The following is an 18,006-nucleotide window of genomic DNA, read 5'->3' as shown; positions in this document are numbered from 1 at the left end:
AATTTTCATCCGTAGCTGAATAGATACTCATTATTCCAGCATGACCCGTATTATTTTTCTGTTTTTCTATTGCCATCAAGAAATGATTTTCACAATTTATACACAGTTAGACAAATCAGATGCTAACTGATTGTATGTCAGGGCTTCAACAGAAGAATGTAAAAAAAAATGCACACTTAATTAGAACAATACATAATATGACTGATTAAGACAGTTCAGTGCCTAGTTGTATGTGTATCATCAGAATAACTCAATGATTGCTAAAACATAAAGGTTTGAGGGACCTATGGCCCAATTAATCCCTGTACAAGGCCTTGAGTCTTTGTCACGAATAATGCACCGAGGATACCTTGCCGCTACCCCCCCCCCCCCCTCCAAACCGCCGGTCGAAAAGGTTTGGCCCCCCCCAAAGTCAAACTCGCTCCTACGCCCATGTTTATGGTCTATTATGTTGGCGCCTGAATTCTGAATAGATACATCATTTATTCCAGCATGACCCGATATATTTACCCGATATATTTTCCTATTGAACAAAGATGATTAAATTGTACACATGATAGTATGCAACAAAATCAATATTAGTAGGTCACAGTTATTACGTCATGTGTAGCGTTACGTCATAGCGGCGAGATGGAAAAGAAAACAACACAAACCAGGAATCATTTGATGTAAGTCGTCAAAGTGTTCATAATAATCCCTTTTTTTTAAACTTTATTTTCCATGAAACCTGAATCTTGATATTAATTGCTCTGGTTCTTAAAAAACCGGTGAATTTCTATTTAAAAGTTCTTTCAAAACTTGATAATACGTATAAAAAACTAGGATAAATATCAAACAGGGAATGCCACGTTCCAAAAACGCAATCTCCCCAAAACGAAACTCACAGCACGCAGATGTGCACACTGCCAACACACACTCGCATACAAAGCAAACACACGAGGACAAAACGAACAAATAAAGGAATAAAGTGGGGCACCGCCTTGGAACGGTTAGTGGCAAAACCACCACTGGGGAGCTTAAACCGGTTTATGGTTCGCACCCAACCTCACTCTTACCCCAACCATGTTCCAAAGTCACGGGACAGTGTAAATAAAAGTAATCCCCGCCAGGGGAAAATTGTTCGTACGTACCTAAAAGTTTGGCCATAAGTGATCACTGTATCCTGTGATACAAATAGTACATGTAGATCTAGTATCTCTTTATTCTATTTTGAATGAAATTCATACATGTAGAATCTGTTATTTTTAATTGGAGAAATACCATACTGTACGTTATATAGGATATAAAAATATTCAAAACAGTGATTTGTCATGGAATAAAATTATTTAAATCTCGAAGGCCCAGTCTGAGTGATACGCATCTGAACCATAAACAATGATTCTTTTCATGAGAAAATCACTGTTTAAGATATAATCTATTCAAATCAATGATTTTCTATTATTATTTTATTATTATTATACCAGATTTATATAGCGCCTTTTTTATGATAAACACGTTCAAAAGCGCTTTACATATAGCAAACGCAGCCACACAGGGCGCGAAATTCATCCTCTACTAGTACAGACACAGAGCGATCTGACCAGAGGGACAGAGTGAGATAAAAGCCCCCAGAACAGATAGAGAGAAATCCTTTTTAGATACAGGCTTGTCCGGCTAACTTAGCCTAGCTCTTTGTGAATAGACAGTCTGGTTCTTTAACGTGCCCGGTGTATAGCACCCGTTTTTCCCGGGAAGAACCAGTATAGGCCTCCTAGTTAGGTGGGAGACACTCAAGAGCATCTCTGAACTTTTCAGTGCCTGGACCGTGATTCGAACCCCGGACCTCTGGATTGACAGTCAAGCGGGTTACCACTAGACCACCGGCCCACCTCTACATCCTTGATAACATCCACCGAATATTTGTCAGTGTTTTAGTGGTTTTGTTTTCCAGCGCGCCGCTTTGATATTGATGCTATGACGTAAAGTACAAAGATACATATCAAACAGGGAATGCCACGTTCCAAAAACGCAGCCTCCCCAAACATTAACCCAGCACGCGGACGCGCTCACGACCAATACACATACACTCTCACACAAAGCAAACACACCAACACACAAAGCAGACACACTAGGACAAAACGAACAAACAAAGGAATACAGTGGGGCACCGCCTTGGAACCGTCAGTGGCAAAACCACCACTGGGGAGCTTAAACCAGTTTATGGTACACATATGGTACCTCACTCTTACCCCTACCATGTTCCGAAGACACTGGACAGTGTAAATAAAAGTAATCCCCGCCAGGTGAATCTCTAACACACGTAATGGAAACAGAAAGGCATGGCATGTAAAACACAAAATTGCTCCTGTATAATTATATAAAAAGCAAACCTTAAGAACCAAAAACGTATGTACTCAAAGCCTTTGCAGAAGACAGAGCATCAAGAGAAACACCCTTAAGGGCCCGACGAAACAGGCCAGAAGACAGTCCTGGTGGGATTTAAAAACTGCTTATCATAGAGTCCTCCCCCTCTTCCGTCAGACACAATCAGAGGGAAGCGTAGTGTCCAACTGTAAATAATTGTGAAGTATAACACTTATTTTGTTGCATATGTTAACACACAATTTTAGTCTGCTTTGTTTAACTGAAAAATAAATCGGGCCATGTTAGAATTAAGGAATAAGATATATCAGAGCTATGTCATAATACATCTCAACAATACGAAGAGGTTATACCCATGCGGAATTATTTCACAATGGCGTGGCCCAAGTGGCGTATGCCCAATTCGTTATACCTGATTGATAATGTTTGCATCAGTCGGCGATCTGATAACCATACCCATCCTATTTCTTGCCGAAACAAACTTAGTTAACAAAGCTATTAACCTTGCAGTTTCGTGCTGCATTTTTTTTTCTCAATATTTTCCTTTTCGTTTAAGTACAGCTATCCAATATTCCAATATAAGGCACATAAAGTTTTCGTGTTTAATTTTAATTTTGAGGCAGATTTCGTTATATTTGACACATATTCATGCCAAGTGCCATCATCAATAAATGTTAGACCAAGATGGTTGTGATGTCGATAACAATTTAACTCAACATTAATAAGAGTGAATTATTTCGTACGACGTATAACCACCGGAGTGTATATTAAATAGTGTTAAAACACGGGTTTGCTATAAATTATTTCGATCCTAATACGTCTTTTATTGTAAAATTTAGATCAAATGTGATAGAACTGTTTCTTCGCGGGTGTATGGCGCCAAATGGTAGGTTGTCACGCTCCTTTGTTTTACACGCATAGACCGGAAATGGTAATACGTCCAGCGGAATAGTTCAATTAGAGCGGTAATGATGGCGAATTATTCTGCACAGCGAATTACCAACTCAGTGTGTGTGTAAATTGATCAAGACAGTTGTGCTATGTGACATTTCGTTTTAAACGTGTTTTTAAGTAAAATATTTGATCATATTTGAAAGCGTTATTTCTCGATGCGTACATGCATGGCGCTAAATATCACGTCGACGTGACGTCAACATAATTGTAGTGATGATTTAAGTATTAGAATTCATATTGGAGAGCAGAAAAGTACTTCTGTATAGTTAGGATTGAACGCTACCAAACACTCTTTGTCCCACCCTGTTATCTTTTTGAGGTCTTCATTAAGAGTAAATAGTTACAGATAAGGCACTGTCATCAGCAAAAAGTCTTGTTAAACTTTCAAGATTTTCAGCTATATCATTTGCTTATATTAAGGATAAATATCCAATAGGAAAAGTCACGTTTTAAGAACGCAGCCTTCTCAAAGCGCAATCCACAACACACATACACAAACACAGATAAAGAGACAAAGCATACACACGATGACATACGAACAGACAAAGGAACACTATGGGACACCGCCAGCAAAACTTTCACTTGGGAGGATACGAGCAACCAGGAAGGTAATACGTATCAGTTGTTCCAGGAGCAACCAACAAAACTTTCTGATTTCTGGATTCAAGATAACTATCAAACCACTGGTATAAAATGTCATCGACTTCGTATTACTGCAATTTCAAATTATAACCCCTTTATGCAAAACTCTGTCAAATGCTTTTATCACAAAAACTGTACATGATTTACATATCTGGTAGACAGTGGAATGACCTGGGATGAAAGCTGACTGATACCTTTAACGAAAATGAGCATGACTTTTTCACATTAGAATAAGTAGTAATTTAAGAGTAAAAATTCAAAAGCAATTGTAAGAGTTTGGTCATTTCATTTACTAGTATTACAAAATTAAACTCCCCTTGCTCAAAGCAATCAATGTTTTGTGATGTAGAAAAATTGCAACAAAAATACTTTTTGCACAAGACAGCGGAAAAACAAACGAAATGGCTTTCTAGATTAAACAATAATTTATTCTTCTGATACACGCATATAGTCCACTTTTTCATATATAATGCAGATGTTCTTTGTACGAAATGCATGTATTGTAACTGCGTACATACACATACTAACAATGCTACGAAAGGGGCCTCCGTGTCCGAGTGGTTAAGGTAGTTTACTTCAAATTACTTGCCCCTCATCGATGTGGGTTCGAGCCTCACTCGGGGCGTTGAATTCTTCAAGTGAGGAAGCCATTCAGCTAGCTTACGGAAGGTCGGTGGTTCTACCCAGGTGCCCGCCCGTGATGAAATAATGCAAGGAGGGGCACCTGGGGTCTTCCTCCACCACCAAAGCTGGAAATACGCTGTATGACCTATAACTGTGTCAGTGCGACATGAAACCCAACAAAACAAAAACAATGCTACGAGGTAAAACCATGGAGAGATTTATATTATTTTAGAGTAAAAACTTCCGAAAAGTCATTCATATTCGTGTGGAACCAATTCTTGTCGATTTCGCGACTACACCAGTCCACGTAATTTAATCCCAATGGACAAATATATCTCCCATCCATTTTATCTTCAAATGTTAAAATCCACGAATTCGAAATAGCAACTTCGGCCAAATTCACAAAATATATGCCTATGAAATAAAAAGAAGTTACTGTATACAAATCAGTAATACTTTGTATGCATATCCCATAAATATCCCACACAAGGCTTTTAGTACACGGGGTTTAGCTACATACAGACTCAACAATGAAAGAATATCCATAAAACGGTAATTATTATTTTGTTAGAAGTCTTCTGATGTCAAGGCGGCTATCTCCTGTTGGTGACTTATAAGGCTGCAGCAATGCAATCTATAAAATCGGTAAACATTTTTTTCAGGGCTAATTGTATCCATTTTGTTCTTGCTGCATAAACGAATGGATTTAAAGCAGAGTTAAGTACAAACAATGCTGACACGATGTAGCGTAAATTATTACTATTGTTTCCAAGCTTTAATAAAGCTACTTCCGGTATTGTACAAATATTAAAAATAAGCATCACTAAACCGATTGTTCCCAAGACTTTCTTTTGTATCCGAAGTCTTGACCTGTTTGCAAGTTCCTCTGTAGGCATGGATTGTGCTTCATGCGTTCCTATTTCATTTGAAATTTGTTGACTAGGAAACACCTTTGTCAATATGTATTTTAACCGCACAAAAGCAACAATGTATAAAAAGTTCGTTAGAATTAGTGGAACTAAATATATTATAAAAAGAAACCCTAAAACTGCCTGAGCATCGTCTTCGTAAAGTTCATCTATCGTACAATTCTTTCTTTCTTGGTTAGGTTTTCGAAAAATAATGGTTGGTAAGAAACACACAGAAAAGCTTATGACCCATGCCGAAATTACTAAAAGCAACGGCGTCAGGCAACTCGATTCCTTTCTATCTAATTTAGCTAAGTTTTCTATGATGAAACACCTGTGTATACAAATGCCAAATATATGATAAAGCGATGCGCATTGTGATGCGAAGAACAAATAAAATATAAGTACACACGCCCTGACCCTTATTTCAACATAAACCAGTGGTAAAACAGCAAGGGGCAAAGAAGCACAACCTACAAACATGTCACAGACACTCAAACTCAGGATCTGTGTAGAGAAACTCGGCCAAACCTTCCTTCTATTTATAAAGAAGCAAATTATAATGACTGCATTTGCAAATATCGTCCAGCAAGCAACTAGCAGTCCAAATATAACCGTAACGATCTCGACAAGCCGACTATCTGAGACGGTTTGGATTTTGTTTAGTAGGTGCGACGTGTTGTTCATGGTATCTAAATATTTGATATGTCCTGTCTCCGGTGCAAATGGTCTTTCGCAAGCTGAAAATATACAAAACCATTAATGAAATATAAACATATTTCTACACATGTAAATAGAGAAATCACGGTTTCTTATATTAAAAAGATTAAACTTCGTGGATTTAATGTTTTAATAAAACATTTAAAATACTATTTGTTTTAATTTCTAGAGAGTTACCGGTCACCGTTGCCTAGTGGTTAAGGCGTCCGCCCCGGGATCGGGTGGTCGAAGGTTCGAGCCCATTGGGTAGCGTTTGTCCGAGGATGTTTGTCATGGGACTCGTTCTGAAATGGCCGGTTCGTGAACTGCGAGCTAGTTAAATAAATGGTTAGCGACATCTATCCGCCTGGCGCCTGGCATATTGGTAGGAGTTGGGAGGAAATTGGTACGCACAATAAAGGTGTCTCATAAGTAAAATTGGCTGGCCTTTTCAATAGGGGTGACACTATGATAAATAAGACCTTTACTTTTCATATCGCCTCGCTTCTATTTTGTTTTGGTCAAAAGTCATGTATCAGGTGAGAACGGTTGTCAAGCAGACCTTAAGGTGGCAACAGTGCAAAGTGTACTTACTATGTACAATACTTTATGCATCAAAGTAGAGACTTAGAAAAAATGTATTCAATGTAACTTCATAGTGACAGTCTACGAACATACACAATCAAACCGTGTCTGTTATTACTGTTCTTGGTTGCGTTTTATGAGTTCCAAAGGATCTTCTTTCAGATTTTATACTTAAATATTGTGTGTGTAGGTTCATTGTCTAGTTTTGTGCAGTAGAGAAATTGATGAAAATTAAGCAGAAGAAAAAATCGGAAGGTCACTTAATTTCCTTCATTATTTTGGCTTAAGAAATACTGTTACTAGTTATATATATATATGCATCCAATTCTATTAACGACAGACATAAATATTATTTCACATTATTATTGACACAATATGCAACATCTGACAGCAAAAGTCTACGTTATTTTTGAACAGCTACCGTAGGCTTAGGTTTTCATGCCTTAAACATGACTGATTTATAGTTTGACAGATGGGCAATTGTAACACACTTTTTATCTTTACTACATTTGAATGGTAATTTTTCAAAGTAAATAACACTGGGTATTGTACTGCGGATAAAAGAAATAGTTACCCCAAAAAACTATCAACTTTTTACAGAAATGTGAAAATCTGAAACATACTTTATTGTTTGCACTGTATACAAAACATTTATATATTTTTTTTTTTTTTTTTTTTTTTTTTTTTGCTCTCTTCTATAAGAGGGGGTATTGAATATTTATCCTTGAAAATTTGCAAGATGTACATATATACATATATCACACATATATTGACTAATGATTACATGTAGGTTCTTGATATGATGATAGCGTAGTAGACTTCTTTGAAAAGCAATACATCTTGTCTGTAATTATTTATATGTCTTATGAAATAAAAAAGAAGGAAAATTATTATTCAACTTTACAATATTACACACTGTATTAGATCAATTGCAAACATCATACTTCCGTTAGGTTTTTAAATGACGCCATTTTGTTTTACATCAGGGTTATAGATTGCTTTTTTTTCACATCTTGACAAAAAAAAAATAATCATACATGTTCGTGTAATAACCAAGTATGACTGAGTGGTATGCATGTCTTCATAGATTACAACGATACTTTCGCTTATTCGGTTTTTTGTAAAATGCAAGTGTTTCCTGTCAGAAAAGACCAGCTATATTAGACGAGCTGAGCCAGTATATTGATAGATCAAAGATTTGTTAAGTCAGTTCTGACCGGTCACACAACCGGACTCCACATTAATGCTTAAATATAAAAGTTAATTACAAGTTTAATACAAAACACTACCTGAGAGACTTTTACATTGTGACTTTTTACCGAGGTTTGAGGCGACAACGATGTGTTATTGCGGCCGGAAGGCTTCGAATCAAGATCAAGCGGTTGTCAAGGAAAATAATGAGAAAATACGGAAACTCAGATTAATTACAAGAGCACCGCCTTGCGGGTGCTGACGCTCATCTGATTTTTTTTGTGTAATAGAAATATTGTCCTACCCATGATTTTCTAAGTCTAAAAAGGGCCATCATTCTTGCAAAAAGCAGGATAGAGTTATGTTTCTTGATGTACAGTGTCCACTTATGATGGTGAAAAACTGTTGCAAGTTTTAAAGCAATAGCTTTGATAGTTTATGAGACAGTTGACTTAAACATAATACTCAACCAAGGAAATGATTTTCTAAGTCCAAAAGGGGCAATAATTATTGCAAAAAGCAGGATGGAGTTACGCTGCTTGCTGTACAGGGTCAGCTTATGATGGTGAACAAGTGTTGCAAGTTTCAAAGCAATAGTTTTGATAGTTTAAGAGAAAAAGTTGACCTAAACATAAAACTTAACCAAGAAATCTGATATTTTCTAAGTCCAAAAGGGGCCATAAATCTTGCAAAAAGCAGGACAGAGTTATGTTTCTTGCTGTACAGGGTCAACTTATGATGGTGAACAAGTGTTGCAAGTTTTAAAGCAATAGCTTTGATAGTTTTGGATAAAAGCTGACCTAAACATAAAACTTAACCAAGAAAACTGATTTTCTAAGTCCAAAAGGGGCAATAAATCTTGCAAAAAGCAAGATGGAGTTATGTTTCTTGATGTACAGGGTCTGCTTATGATGGTGAACAAGTATTCCAAGTTTCAAAGCAATAGCTTTGATAGTTTGGGAGAAACGTTGACCTAAACATAAAACTTAACCAAGAAATCTGATATTATCTAAGTACAAAAATGGCCATAAATCTTACAAAAAGCAAGATGGAGTTATGTTTCTTGCTATACAGGGTCAGCTTATGATGGTGAACAAGTATTCCAAGTTTCAAAGCAATAGCTTTGATAGTTTAAGAGAAAAGCTGACCTAAACATAAAACTTAACCAGGCAACGCCGACGCCGACGCCGACGCCGACAACCGCTCAAGTGATGACAATAACTCATCATTTTTTTTCAAAAAATCAGATGAGCTAAAAAGGGTGAGACTTATCTTTAACAGACATTTTGATAGTGTGGACTATTTGTGCAATGATAAATAGCGATTCAAATGCTTGAAATTTGGATGTAAAGTAAACCCTTGGAGAGAAAATACCAAGGTCCCTTCTGGGGATCGAACCCCGGACCTCGTGATCCTAAGGCGGACACTCAACCACGTCGCTAAAGGGTTAACTTTACAGCAAGGCTGTTGGAAGTGGCCGATAAACCTGCTATCACTACACTTCTCCCCCTTTACTTTTCAGAGCTTACCAGCTCTACAGGATGACACTCCATGCACACCACATGAGTCCGTCAAACACTTCTGACACCATTAAAGTAAACCCTGGGAGAGAAAATACCAAGGTCCCTTCTGGGCATCGAACCCCGGACCTCGTGATCCTAAGGCGGACACTCAACCACGTCGCTAAAGGGTTAACCTTACAGCAACGCTGTTGGAAGTGGCCGATAAACCTACTATCACTACACTTGAATAAATTGGCGAACAAGTATGTCAGTTGTGAACTGCAAACAATTTCGGATAATAATTAAACGAGGCATGGGAGTGTATTATGTGTGCTTGGTTGGTTGTATTATCTTGATCAACACATATGTCTACAATTTTGTGTCTCGTTGCCTGCAGCATAAAAGGAAATGACTTTAAAGCAGTTTTATCACACTTCAGATGATAAGATAACTCCCAATAGGAATTCAAAAAGTAAGGTAAGTTCTAGTTACTCTTGATTATGTCACATCAACAATATCTCTCAAAATTGTTCTCAAGTACCTACATACAACTCATTCTATTTTAACGGCTAAAATGATTATGATTTCTAAAATAAGTCTAAACAACTTGTCAAGCTGGTTTTTCACCTGAACGCGCATAGCTGTCATAAGGTAACTCACAGAGTTCTTATACTGTTACCGCCAACAGTCGAAAGTTGAATAATAATATTATCATTAATCAAGCAATTTCATATTGGCCTAGTTATTTGTCCTCGGGCCTACGACCTCTGGCCAATACGACAACCCTTGGACAAATAACAAGGCCAATATGAAATTGCTTGATTAGTAAACATTATAATATTATCAAAAGTGACAATAGATAAAACGAGAATGAAAATAGTGAATTCAAACATAAAATACATGTACACTTCAAGTACACGTATCAGATACAGAAACACCGAGGTCTGGTTGAAGAAGTGCCATAAAAAGACTTAAGAAATTCATTTATCAATGGACAGTTATCAAATAGAATATTAAAACTAACATATTGTAGAATTATTCTGACCAAAACTTTCTTACAAGTTATGCTATCAATCTGGTAGACGAAACCAAGTATAAATTTTAGAATTAACACACCATCTGGATATATCTTCAAAGAAGAAGCAAGATGCGAATAAAGACGAAACAACGAAGTCTGTTGCATTTAATGTATGGAGTAAAGGACCAACTATGCTGCATTGAGACCTTTTCTCCGTTTCCAGTATCTTCTTACGAAAACACTATTAACAGAAAGGTAAAGAGCAAGTTAGTGTCTTTCATTACATGTTGTTCAGTGAATTATTGAAATATTTGAGTGAAATATATCTGGTATTTTCACGGTGAAAAATTTCAAATACATTTTTCAGTGGAAGAAAACCAAAAAACAAATGGATAAATTTAGTCAAAACATGATTGAATAAATTTAGTCAAAATATGAAATAAAAAGAATATCTTTCACCCATGAACATCATCTCTTACATTTTCACTCGTGAAAATATTGCATCTGGTGTTCACTCGTAAAAAATATTTAAATCTTACACCGAAACAAACAAATATCCTCTATATCTTACATTTCCACTCGTATCTACAACACTACTGAAAAGAGTGCATCTTAAATTCACTTGGTCAAAGATATAACGATTTTGCACAGAAACAAACAATATGTATCTATATAACATGCTTTCAGTGAAATATTGAAATATTACAGTATTTCTGGTAATTTCACAGTAAAACTATCAGATTTATTTTTCCCTTGATGAAAAATATCAAGTACAGACATGTTATTGAAACCATCGCAAAACATGAAATGAAAATGTATTTTGATAATTTATTTTTCACTTGATGAAAAATATCAAGTACAGTATACCAAAATGTTATTAAAACCATTGCAAAACATGAAAAGAAAATGTGGTTTATTTGAATTAAACATCGAATGTCTTTCACTTGTTTATACAAGATATTACAAGCCCCCCTCCTAGAAATAATAATAATAAAAGAAATAATTCCTCCAAGGTTATAAAATGCTCTCCTTGTAAAAAGAAATAGTATAAAAGGAACTTACCGTTTTATTTGATATCAGTATTTGCTCTTGGATTTTTGTGTATTTGCATTCAAGCACTGAGCGCAACATATCTAAGAAAACAGTTTGCAAAGATATTGTTTATGGCAATAAACTATTTAAAATTGAACAGCACGATAAAGTCTTAACCTTATGTCCAATACACTGTAGCAAAGAAAGAAGGTATGTTTTTTGCATGTTCATTATAGAATTCCAATACATTTAACATGGTGTATTTGTCGTCTTCCAAGAACTATTATGCTGGTAAGAGGTATTTAACTTAAAGCTTCTTTCCCGCAGTTTCAGTTTTTAGTTTTTGTTATTATTCAATTATGAAATATCTAACACAATATTAGAAAAATTGTGCATTATGTTGTCTATATCAGACTCATCTGAGCAAATATGAAAAAAAAAATAGGATCAGTATGAGAAAATCAAGGCCAGTACGAGAAAACAGGGCCAATACGGGATTTGAGCATTTTGGCTGGTTAAACTGAGTGGGCCAAAACGGAGTTAAATCATATTATAATTTGTCTATATTTTCTTTATGGTTTCAGACTATGCAAATAGCAATTATTTTATCTAAATTCCATTTTGTTACTTTGTAATCGCTTATTTTCTTCGGGGTACCGAGACCTATTTTTAGAATGTGAAATTGAAAGTAAATTATGATACAAAAGTATTTTGTAAGTGTAATGAAGGGTGGCAATACAGAGAAAGATGGAGGGATGAAAGAAAAACATTCCTTTAACCTCTGGAACCAGTCAGTTGACCAGTAGAGAAGACCCATGAAAACCCATCAAGGCATTATAGAGATATGGAGCGGAACAGGAAAGTTTGATCTTTGACTTTCCGCTTTGACTTTCATCTTGCCATGGCCCCGTTACCTCGCCCTCTTGATGAGATGATCATCTGACCTTTACCCTATTGAAACCTAAAGATGTGTTTATGTATCCATGGTCCTTTTATAAAAAAAAAAGTAGAAATGTGAGGCTAATGAATTTTACAGACGTGACCCCTTGTAGTAAAGATTCAGGTCTCGAAGTTAAATCAGAGAAAATGAAATAAATTACCTGATAGATCGATTCCAAAATCAGACAGTGCTTTATTTCATATGAGTATGTCCTCATTGAACCCGGCATTTCCGGGCCGGCGTTAAACAGATACTAGTACTACACATATATTATTCCAGTATTGAATTCACTAGACTATTTAACCTTAACATGTCTTACAGGAAAGGAGATCTGCAGTTGTATTCTCATAACAATGGAAAAAATAACCGGCCAGATGATGAACAAACTCATACAGCAGATAGCCTGGCCAAGACATCAGATGAAGAGACTACAAGTAAGACTCCTATTTTGTGTAATTGAGTCAGCTTTAGTGCTTAAATGTCCAAACCATGCAAACTTACTTGAGGTTCTATAGCATTAAGTATAGACGTCAAGCGCACACAAAGTGTGCAGCCTACAAGTGTGCACATACATACAAAACATAAGGAAACATAATAGTTAGAATGTGAAACACTTCACAAGCCAAGCCTAAAATTTGAATTTACTTAGAAGATACTTACACTTTCTTTTCTAGTGCTGAGTTTTCTTTTGAAACTTTAAAATTCCAAATAAAAGCACACATGCAAAGCAAACACGTGTCTAAGGCATACAGACACTAAATAGAAAAATGGCGCGAAAAAAAAATGGTAGTCGCATAATGGCGGACACAAATAGTCCTTAGTTTTTTTGCTCTGTAGATCTATTTTCCTTATTTTCTTTGCATTTTTTTTTGTTGCTAAAATCACATGACAGATCTATGCTTGACATGTAGGTAGCATTTTCATAATGAAATAACATCATGACAAAATTTTTCATGGAAACTTAGATCATACACCACCAGTATAATTTGGGGTCTCATTTTTTAGCTGATTTTGCAGTTTGTGTGTTTGACTGAAATTATTTTTCTTGCATCAAACATGACCTTCACTTTTCTTTTGATTTTTAGTTAGCCCTGACAATATTCTTCAAGAAAATGTAAGTTACAGAAATTTAAAATGGGTCCTGATGTGTGCTGCGGTCATTGGAAATAGGTCAGTTTTATATAGAATAAAGAACAACAACTATTTAGTGTGTTATAACCTCTAATACCAATATTTAACCGTATCTAGCGCATGCGCACGCAAAATACTACCTAGAAGAAGTGACCGGTAGAACATCTAGTGCTCGATAAAAGCGACTCTTTGTTTAGAACTTGAATTGATTTGTCGACAAGCATCTCGTATATCATAATTTCTCTGCTTAGTCAGTTTTTTAATTCAAACACTTTGAAAGTCAGGAATTTTGATTTTGAATTTCGGACCCATCGCAATTAAGCGCTTTTTGAGCATGGTCACATACATTATAAACAAACTGTTAGCAGCACCTAAAATTCTCCGATTTTTTCCTACAAATTTTACACGGAATTGCACAAATGTGCATGGACCTTCAGTTGCAGCTGGTAGTGGTCGATTGTAGATACGTCATATCAATGGAAAGTTAATGATATTTTATTCTTTACTAAACTTACTGTTCATAATAATATTATATTACAGTGTTATCAATCCTTCCGATATGAATGTGTTTCTTTTATTGTAGATTCGCCGAAACGAAAATATAAACTTTGGACGAAAGAGGACACAAAAACTATCAAGAACTACTTTTCCAAATATATCTTATCGACAGAAAATTTAAGTTCAAACAAGGGAAACTTGCCAGGTCAGCAGTTTACTTACTTTACTGGACATAAGCAACTAATGATACTCCTTCAATTAATTTCTGACCTTTACCAGTATAGTTCCTGGTTCTTTAAAATGTAGAACCGGCCGTTTGCCTTGCACTTTGTTTATTAAATGTAAAGATGGATCTTAGCTATTAAGAAATATTCAACATGAGTTAAGGGATTGATAGTACTTTATTACATGCAATTTTTTGTTTTACACTGACCCAGCCCATGATCACAAAAGTCTTGACTGGTAGGTAGGGAAGAGGGATTAAGTATTTAGTATCTTCCCTTGCACGGAAGGTCAGGGCGAGGTCTAGTGCAGGAGTGGTATATTCTTGACAAGGTTAAGAAGGGGATATTGGGGATCTGGGAGATCTGCAACAACAAAAACTGCAAGTGTAGAAATATTCGCGGGCTTCAAATTTTCGCGATATTCGCGGTGATCGGCAGTCCGCGAATTCATGATTACCGCAATAATTTCTACACAATTTTCTACTGAAAAGTCATATTTTCGCGCAAATGTTAACAACTTCAATCTAGTCTGAAAAGTATGCACGAGTTGTAATTATATATTTGTACCTTTATGTATATAATAAATATAAACAACTTGTTAGTTATTTTATAATAATATAGTAAATTATTGAAAAAGAAATTGTTGTTTCGTATTGTGTTTAAACAAAACATTTGCAACCAAAACACTTATAAACACACACAATAGTGTCAAATGTGTCAAACACGACATTCAAAACAAGTATAATATACACACACATGTCACAGTACATGTGTGAAAAAGGCTACAGTACACGTAATCACTAAACGGCTTCAACGTATCAACATCATTTAAGCCTACCAGCCTCAAAGTCGAATGAGCCCTGTATTCAATCATGTTACACCTGTATATAAAAATTTATGATCCTAGACCTAAGCATTCACAAGTTACCATCCCGAAACCTAAATATTATGCCAATTCAAGCTGTGTGCAAGTTTGGTAAAATTCAAATCATAAATGCAACTGCTATCCTGTAGATAAGTACAGAGGCCATAACTGGAGTCAGTAATGGGATCTAGCCAGATAAAGAAAGGAACTAAGATCTATTGGTGATACAAGTTGTGTGCACGTTTGGTTAAAATAAAATGATAAATGAAACTGCTATCTTGCAGACAAGAAATTGTTGACACACAAAAATAGCAAATTTTGGACCTTTAAGGAGCCAGTTTTTGCAAGAAACAGAGATATTATGCCAATACAAGTTATGTACAAGTTTGATAAAAATTGCTTGCAAAATGTGGTATGTAGCATGTTCAAGAGAAATTGTGAAAGTACGACGGACGATCAGAAAAAACTCACCCTGTCACTTCCTGACAGTTAAGCTAAAAAAGTTGCTTTTTTGTGGTGGTGATATTCAACACCAAGTTACATCAAAATCCCTATATAAATCCCTAAAGTAGAAATGCTCCAAAAAAGTCATTCTTAAATTTAACATTGGATCTCTAAATGTGACCTTGACCTTTGAGCTAGGGGTCAAGGGATAGTGCATGACATGTTGTCGGATCATGAGACACATTTTTGCCAGGTAATATCAAAATCCCTTCATGGATGACAGAGTTAAGGACCAGACATGAAAAGAGCCAAGTTGACATTTGACCTCAAAGTGTGACCTTGACCTTTGAGGTAGGGGTCCAGGGTCTGCACATGGCATGTCGTCTCATCCTCAGGAACATTTGTGCCAAGTGATATTGAAATCACTTGAGGAATGACAAGAGTTATATCCTGACAGGACAGAAACATCCTTCATGTCATGATAAGCTTTGACATCCAAGTGTGACCTTGACCTTTTTGAGATTGGGTTTTGGGTGTGCGCATGCCATTTTCATCAAAATCCCTCCATGCATGAGAAAGATATGCTCTGGATAAGGTCTGTGGTTGAATTTGACCTTTGATCTCTAAGTGTGACCTTGACCTAAGGATCTTGTTCTTGCGAATGACACTCTGCCTCGTGGTGGTGAACATTTGTGGCAAGGTTCATCAAAATCCCTCTAAGCATGTGGAAATAATGCTCTAGACAATGTTTATGGACGCCGCTCGCCTGCCAGTGGCGTTCCCATAATACATCAAACCGGCGTATAAAAAGGGGCATAATTTGATCGAAATAAATGACAGAGTTATGGAACTTGTCCAAGTCAGCTTGGTAATTGACCTAGAAAAGAAATAAAGGTTGAAAGTTTTATGCCTTATAGTATTAGCTTTATGTACTTGTATGCAAAATTTTTAATCAATCCAAGTGTGACTCCAATGCAAGACTAATCTTATAGTCAAGCTAAAAATATACTCTACATAATGTACTATTATGCACTTGTGTAAAGTCCACAATTAAACAAGAGCTCGTTGAACACAAAATGCCTCCTTTGATGCATTTTTTTTAACATACTTGTGATCTGGAAATTGTTTTACTGTTCATAGTCACTGTGACTTTGACATTTGACCTACTGATCTAAAATTCTATATGGGTCATCTGCTGGTCATGACCAACCTTCCTATCAACTTTCATGATTCTACGTCAGAGTTCTTGAGTTAAAATCTGTAACCATTTTACTGTACAATGTCACTGTGACCTTGACCTCTGATTGACCTACTGACCTCAAAATCAGTATGGGTCATGACCAACCTCCCTATCAAGTTTCATGATCCTAGGCCCAAGCATTCTCGAGTTATAATCAAAAACCGTTTTACTGTTCAAGATCACTCTGACCTTGACCTACTGACCTCAAAATCAATAGAGGTCATCTGTTGGTCATGACCAACCTCCATATCAATGTTCATGAACTTAAGCTCAAGCATTCTTGAATTATCACCCGGAAACAGTTTCACTGGATAAGGTTACTGTGACCTTGACCTTTGACCTACTGACCTCATACCCATTTGGGGTCATCTACTTGTCATGACCAACCTCCCTATCAACTTTCATGATCTTAGGCCCAAGCGTTCTTGAGTTATCATCCGGAAACCGTTTCACTGTTTAATGTCACTGTGACCTTGATCTTTGACCTACTGACCTGAAATCAATAGGGGTAATCTGCTGGTCATGACCAACCTCACTATCAACTTTCATTCTAGGCTAATCCAGAAACGGATTGGTCTAAGGACTGACCTACATCTGCAAAACAATTTACCCCTCTTTCTTTGTAAAGGCGCATAAATAAGAAGGCAGGCTGCAAAGAAAACAATTGCTATCTGTTTTATATCAATTTATTTAAAAATATGGCAGCTAATTATAGATTTCTACATTACACATGAAACAATACCCCTTTTTTGGACAGCTAACCCAAAAAATTCTATTTAATAAAGCTTAGATTATTTGTCTGCGGTGTTTTTTTTAGTCGAGCAAAAATGATATTTCTATTTAAACAAAATATTCAAATTAGAGTTATGGGACATGTTTCAGCAGGTGAGGGTGTTGATAGTGAATAAGTGTTTTGAGTTTCAAGTCAATAGGTGCAGTATTAAAGATACAGGACTTAAATAAAACTTGCCGAAAAACTTTAACCAAAAGTTCTAAGTTATAAAGGGGAGATAAATCACTCGAGCTAACAATACGGTTAATAACTCAATAATTCTGATATGATAATACAACAATATGTTTGCTATACATAAAAGTTATTTCGGCAAGTTCAATTAAGCATAATGTACTCATTTAATATGATATTGACT

The 18,006-nt window shown here is 36.0% G+C and overlaps 1 protein-coding gene across 1 annotated transcript; it reads left to right on the top strand.

The window, feature by feature from the left end:
* The first annotated feature begins 630 nt into the window (after positions 1 to 630).
* On the top strand, positions 631 to 14,983 carry LOC128558146 (uncharacterized). The gene is made up of 3 exons (XM_053547008.1): positions 631 to 668; positions 12,778 to 12,890; positions 14,171 to 14,983. The coding sequence occupies exons 1-3, from the start codon at positions 631 to 633 to the stop codon at positions 14,389 to 14,391; spliced, it is 372 nt and encodes a 123-aa protein (XP_053402983.1). The 3' UTR covers positions 14,392 to 14,983.
* Positions 14,984 to 18,006: the final 3,023 nt, after the last annotated feature.

Source organism: Mercenaria mercenaria, chromosome 1 (assembly GCF_021730395.1).
Source record: "Mercenaria mercenaria strain notata chromosome 1, MADL_Memer_1, whole genome shotgun sequence".
In the NCBI taxonomy this organism is placed as follows: Eukaryota; Metazoa; Mollusca; class Bivalvia; order Venerida; family Veneridae; genus Mercenaria; species Mercenaria mercenaria.
This window is presented reverse-complemented; position numbering and strand designations above follow the sequence as displayed.

Excerpts from the sequence above, each read along its gene's own strand:
- LOC128558146 (XM_053547008.1), top strand. The coding sequence starts at position 631 with ATGGAAAAGAAAACAACACAAACCAGGAATCATTTGAT. Across the intron at positions 669-12,777 it reads CAAACCAGGAATCATTTGAT|GAAAGGAGATCTGCAGTTGT; the intron begins GTAAGTCGTCAA and ends CATGTCTTACAG. Across the intron at positions 12,891-14,170 it reads ATCAGATGAAGAGACTACAA|ATTCGCCGAAACGAAAATAT; the intron begins GTAAGACTCCTA and ends CTTTTATTGTAG.